Below are 6000 nucleotides of genomic sequence, written 5' to 3'. Positions count from 1 at the left end.
CAAAGGGATAGTTCATGCAAAAATTAAAACTGTCATCATTTACTTAACCTAAAGTTGTTACAAACCTGGACGAAATTGCTTTTGTCCATGTTGGTAATCAAAAAAGTGACGGTAGCCATTGACTTCTAAAGTAATTGTTTCCATACTATGCAAGTCAATGGCTACCGTCAACTGTTTGGTTTCCAACATTCTTCTGTTCAACCAAAGAAGAAAAAATCTTACAGGTTTGAAACAACTTGAGGGTGAGATGACACAAATTTCATTTTTAGATGAACTACTCCTTTAACAATCATCAATGACGACTGTGATTGTCACATTCTTTGTTTGCCTTCGGTATGAACAGAAAAATGACTTATTCCTGGAAATTGTTTGATTTCATGAGCTGGTTTCGGTACCCGACTCAAACTGACAGATGCACTGATGTGTTTGTCCCTGACAGTGACATGCCTTCCCCAAACGCAGCTGTGCCAACAGTTTCTATTTATTGAGGGGAAGAAAGACATTCTTTAGCAGTATTTTTGTGTTTTGTAGTCTCTAAATGATGTAAATGTACAAATGTTTGTTACTGTTTGTAAGGGCTAAACTACAGGAGTGTGCCAGACATCTTGGACATTCCAATGGAGACAAATCTGTACTGCACTGCAACTGTGTTAGCTGATGTTTTTTTTCCATGAAGTACTGTCTGGTGAAAGCAGTAAAACTAAAGGCCTTTTTTTAACCAGTCAAGTGAACCTGAATATTGTATTCCTACCTTTGGAGCAAACAGAAAAGAGTCTGTGCTTTTAAATGTTTTTGATGTGTGTGTTAATCACTAATCTACATAGACTGTGATATGTTCTCTTGTATGTGTTGAAAGAAAATAGTTTCACGACAAAAACCTTTAGCATCAAAATGGAGTCTTGTTATTTTATCTCTGTATGGTGAATTATTTTATTAATAAAAGCTGTTTATATATCTTGTGTGCCTTTAAATGGAAGTTGGACAGTTTTAGCTCAGCTCAGCTCAACTGTGGTTTCTTCAGAAGAAAAGTGTCTGTAAATGTGTGTTTTGAGAAACTGCACATGCAGCCATTGTTTAAATACACACTTCTACCAGAGCCAAAGCCACAAAGTCCAAGAATATAGCCTAGCTGATATATTGTTATCATTCAATTGGCGGTTACCATTTTCCAGTTCCCTAAATGATAAACACTCACAATCTCATTATTAAATACCAAATTCTCACACCTTTAAACACACTGAAAAAACCCACAAGAAACTGATCCTTCGTTTATATACATTTTGAAAGTAGTAGTTCTGCGACCGGTTAACGTGCAGAATCATTATACACTATGAAATGTTTGTCTGTATGAATACAGGCAGGAAATGTAACCAGTGTCAGGTTGTAGATGCACAATGGAATGTAGGTTTCTATTTTGCATTGCCATGGTGGAAGTGAATTCTAATAGGATGACAGATGAGGTGTGTATAGGCTCTCCTGTGAAATGTGGAAACTGAAATTGACACATAACAGCATAGGTGGAGGGACACGGCAAAGCAAAATATGACCAGAATATCAACTTGCCTAATAATTCTGCACACAGTGTATATAGAGAGAGTCCTCATTAGGACGTTAAGGTTGGGATAAGGATAATAAATGAACAAAAATTATATTAAAAAAAAAAAGTGATTTGAATCATGATATGATAAACATTTAACATCTCATTGCTGCTACATAACGTGTAAGCAAAAAACTAAAGATAAAAAAAAAAAAAAACTGCACAACACCCTTAGCAACATAAACACTCAAAATAGTGCAGGGGATTCCCAACTCTGGCCCACGTATGTGTGAAAAATTTTTAATAAAAAACACAGATGAGAACAGTTTCTGTTTTTATTTGAGCTCCATAAGATGAGGCATGTTACTGTTGCTGTCAGGAATTATTTTTTAGCAGAAGGACAGATTTAACAAACTTACTTCAAAAAAAGTAATATCAATACACACATTGGTTTTAATATTTTTTGTAGTGTGGTAACCATTTCATAAAAGCAATAAGGTACAAGAGGCCCTGCTGTATTGTAAGTCACGGTTGAAGGGAGCGGCCTCTCATACCTCATTGGTTACAAAAAAAACAAGTCCTCTTTCAGTATGTATTGTGGTTATTAATAACATAGTTCATTGTTCTTTTTAGAAAGCATGATCAAATCTAACTACTTGAATGTTTAGTAAATAGTTCACAAATATTTTATGAACGCAAAACCCAAAACTTAGCTGAGAAAAACAAAAGAAGTCGAGAAGCACAGTATTTAAACTATGTGGTTTCATCGTTTATTGATGAGAGTCAGTCTCTGGTGCAGAACCTTCAAACAAACGGAAACTCCAAAAATAAACGCCATCATGCTCAATGAACAGATGTACATTCTCTGGCAAATGATAAAATAATTTTGCAAGTATATATACAAACATACACAGACATCATATTGAGGGTCACAGCTTTGCTTGTTTATTGACTTACTTTCAAAGCAATTTTCAACATTCTATGACAGAGCATCCCTTACTTAAAAAAAAAAAAAATTATAATAATTTAAGTGCAACAACAACTTTGAAAAGTCCATTCTAATCCATTATGACTCTAAATATCTGAATTCCTGCATGGGTGTTCTTATCAGACTCCAGGATGAGTTATTTATATGCTGGCCTCAGTTTGCCCTGAGAGAATGTGGGTCATCTGCTGATCTGAGACCTGCTCCTGCTGGCACAAACCCATGGCTTGACTCAGGCAGACAGCCAGGAGGTGCTTACACTGGAGAACACAGATGCGCAAAACAGCTCAATAAAATGATGCTTGATCAAGATCAGGTATGTTTCACACTACGACTTATTGTGTAATGACAAAAAACTGCACAATGCAGCCATCTGTTTTCAATTCATGGTGACTGCACACATGAAAAATGCATCAGCGGGATGCACATTCACCATGGCTAGACATTCAACACGCAACGGAAATATAAACAGCATTACAATGAAGGAGAATATTAGTGTCGCCCAAAACGAGAAGACTGGCAATGAAACAGCCTATGATGAACAGACTGTATTTGCGTTATTATTGACATTCACCCATAATTGTTGGTCTACTACAGGCTTGACTGCACCCCAGACCCACCTCAGACCCTCGAGACCACCAACGAATCTCACATCATGTTCTTATGTTTTATCTTTGGGTGAGACGGCCGCTGAGAGCAGGCAGCTTAATCACATTTGAGACATTTTCTAGCGCATCAAGCAAATGCTAATGCATTACACAGAGGACTATAAATAAACAAGGAAACCATTCCTCTCAGATCACATGGGCTTAAAACGCATTTATATTTTGTTGCAGTTCGATAATAAAGTGAGGTCATGCTATCAGAGTCAAGCAGTGCATTTTGGGGTTGTCTCTGGATTTTATTTCTCAGACTTAAGGACTAATTTTAGTCTCATTCAGTCCCCTGGGCTCAAAACCAGGCTGATGCACATGCAACTGTGCGGCAACAGATATTGTTGAAATGGGGCCACATCATCAAAGGACAGACAGTCAATGGAGACCAGAAAACAAATAAAATCACTAGAAATAACCACAGCAACAGGCAGATTAAGAAGAGAGCAAAGGAAGATATTTAAAGCAAAAGCAGGCAAATAAAAGGTGTTGGTGTTGCAACTAAAACGGTTTTCAATAATCACTTAGTCAAATTTGCATATCAAATAATGTGGTCAACTAATTGGTAATATTGTCAACTATTTAGCATCAATTTGTGCAAATGTTACTGATGTCAGCCATACAAGCAAGCAAACGGAAAATGCAGGGAGTAAAAAGTTTGGAATAATTAAGATTTAGATTTATTTTGATAGTCCACTTTAGACATTCTACTAACTAGAAGTAACTTTGTAACTATATGTCAACTACACGTCAACTAACTCTCATTCATTTGCAACTATATGTTTACTAACTCTCAGTAGAGTAGGTTTAGGGTTCGTAGAATAAGTTGACATACTTGCAAAGTTTCTCATAGTCAGTATGTTGTGGACCCATCAAAATAAAGCATTAGAAAATATTAAGCAGACAGTCTACTAACACTAATGCCTGCTAGTTGACATGTAGTTGCAAAGTTACTTACTGTTAGTAGAATGTCTAAAGTGGACTATCGAAATAAAGTGTTACCTAAAGTTTTTTCTAGAAGTATCTTATGTTCACCTATAAGCTGCATTTATTTGATCAAAAATACAGTAAAAACAAATATCATTATACTATTATTATACTATTTAAAATCCTGTTTTCTATTTAAATATATCTTAAAATGTCACATAAAATGTCATTTTTGTACAAACAGTGATGATACATTTTTCAGGATCCTTTGATAAATAGAAAGTTAAAAAGAAAAGCATGTATTTAAAACAAAACCCAAATGTGTTTAAAGACATTTCATCAATTTAAGTTTCTTTTTTATTTTTAAAAATCTTACTTTGTGCAAACATTTGAACAATTGGTAGTGTATCACAGATTCCACAAAACTATAAAGCAGAACAACTGTTTTCAACACTGATGACAATAAAAAAATTGAATTATGTTAAACTGTACTAATATTTAACAATATTACTGAATCAAACAAATGCAGCTTTGGTGAGCATAAGAGACTTTTCAAAAACAAAACTTAATTATTATACTTTCAACCCCGTGTGTAAACATATATTGACAAATAATTCTACAAACGACGAATCAGGATGAGGTTCTCAGGGTCTATGAGTGCAGCTGTGTGAGTGTGTGAACATAAAGAGGAAGTGACCTCACCATCAGACTCTCGTTTCTCCGGAGCACAGAGAAAGAGAAGGCAGGGCATGGGCAGTAGTGACAGGATGTGAAGCACGTGTACAGACGCCCTGATCCACCTAACACCTGATGGAGAGAGAAATACACAAAGTGAGAAGCCACAATGAAATGTGAGACGGGTGTTGTGCTGAAGTCATCTCTAGAGGATTTCAGCTTCCAAAAATACAGACTTTGATTTTACAGTGTCAAACAGTACAGGCTAAATAACAGGTAGATCTCTCTATAGTCTCTATGGAAAAGAGTCAAACTCAAACACAATCAAGACATCAAACAAAACAGTGCTCTTCGGTTGGTTGGCAGAATAAATATGTTATTTGTAAATTACACGTGTGTACCCAGATTTCAGGTTTAGGTCTAAATTATTTAGGCAAGTGTAATATAAGGAAAAGTGTATGTTGTGCCTCCAGTTGTTTGAGGTATGAAGAAGGTGGAAAACTAATTTGCATTCTGCACTCTGGACGTCCCAGAGAGACTCATGTCATGATGTGTAGATCTGATCAATGACAAGGTCATGGAGTGTGTTAGATTTGTTTAGCAGCCTATATGGGAGCATTACCATGCTGGAATATGGGAACATCATATGGGGAATGTGTTTCTGTAACATAGCTTCATATTTCTTGGTTGTTATACAATCATACATCCCAATCAAGTACAAAAACACCTACATGTCAGCATCCCATCCTATGACATATTTCGAAATAAAACCAAAAACGTGGCTCAGTGCAATTATCGAATCACAAAGGCTGTAATTGAATTAAATACATGGCCTGTATTCACATGGAATCTCAGTCTGTAAATAAGAGCTCTCTCCCTGCCTTATTACTTGCCAGTTTAAACGCCCCTTTAAAGAGCATTTCTAAAAATTTTGTAGTACATAGCTCTTTAAGAATATTGAAACAAATTATGAAATTTCTTGGTATTACACAGCCTTCTCTATATTCCCCCATCTGTAAGAATCACAATTTTACACCTGCTCTGAGCGAAAGAATCTTTCAATTGTGGAATAATAAGGGTCTTTCTTCATTTAACGAACTATACACTGATGGTCACTTTGCCTCTTTCGATCACCTGCTAAGTAAATATGGTCTTTCTCACTCCCATTTTTATCGCTACTTGCAGACTCGGCATTATGTTCAGCAAGCTTTTTCCGATTACAG

The 6000-nt window shown here is 35.9% G+C and overlaps 1 protein-coding gene across 1 annotated transcript in view; it reads right to left on the bottom strand.

Moving 5' to 3' along the window:
* Positions 1–1924: 1924 nt before the first annotated feature.
* Positions 1925–6000, bottom strand: part of zswim7 (zinc finger, SWIM-type containing 7) — a 30566-nt gene continuing 26490 nt past the window's right edge. Inside the window, exons 5-6 of the mRNA XM_058777395.1 lie at positions 4805–4909; positions 1925–2782 (exon numbers count right to left, since the gene is read on the bottom strand). Of these exons, the coding sequence (XP_058633378.1) occupies positions 2666–2782; positions 4805–4909 (222 nt within the window). The 3' untranslated portion in view covers positions 1925–2665. The remainder of the gene's footprint in view (positions 2783–4804; positions 4910–6000) is intronic.

The sequence above is a fragment of the Onychostoma macrolepis genome, chromosome 05 (genome assembly GCF_012432095.1).
Source record: "Onychostoma macrolepis isolate SWU-2019 chromosome 05, ASM1243209v1, whole genome shotgun sequence".
Taxonomy (NCBI): Eukaryota; Metazoa; Chordata; class Actinopteri; order Cypriniformes; family Cyprinidae; genus Onychostoma; species Onychostoma macrolepis.
Note: the sequence above shows the minus strand (reverse complement) of the source record. Positions and strands in the feature narration are given on the sequence as shown.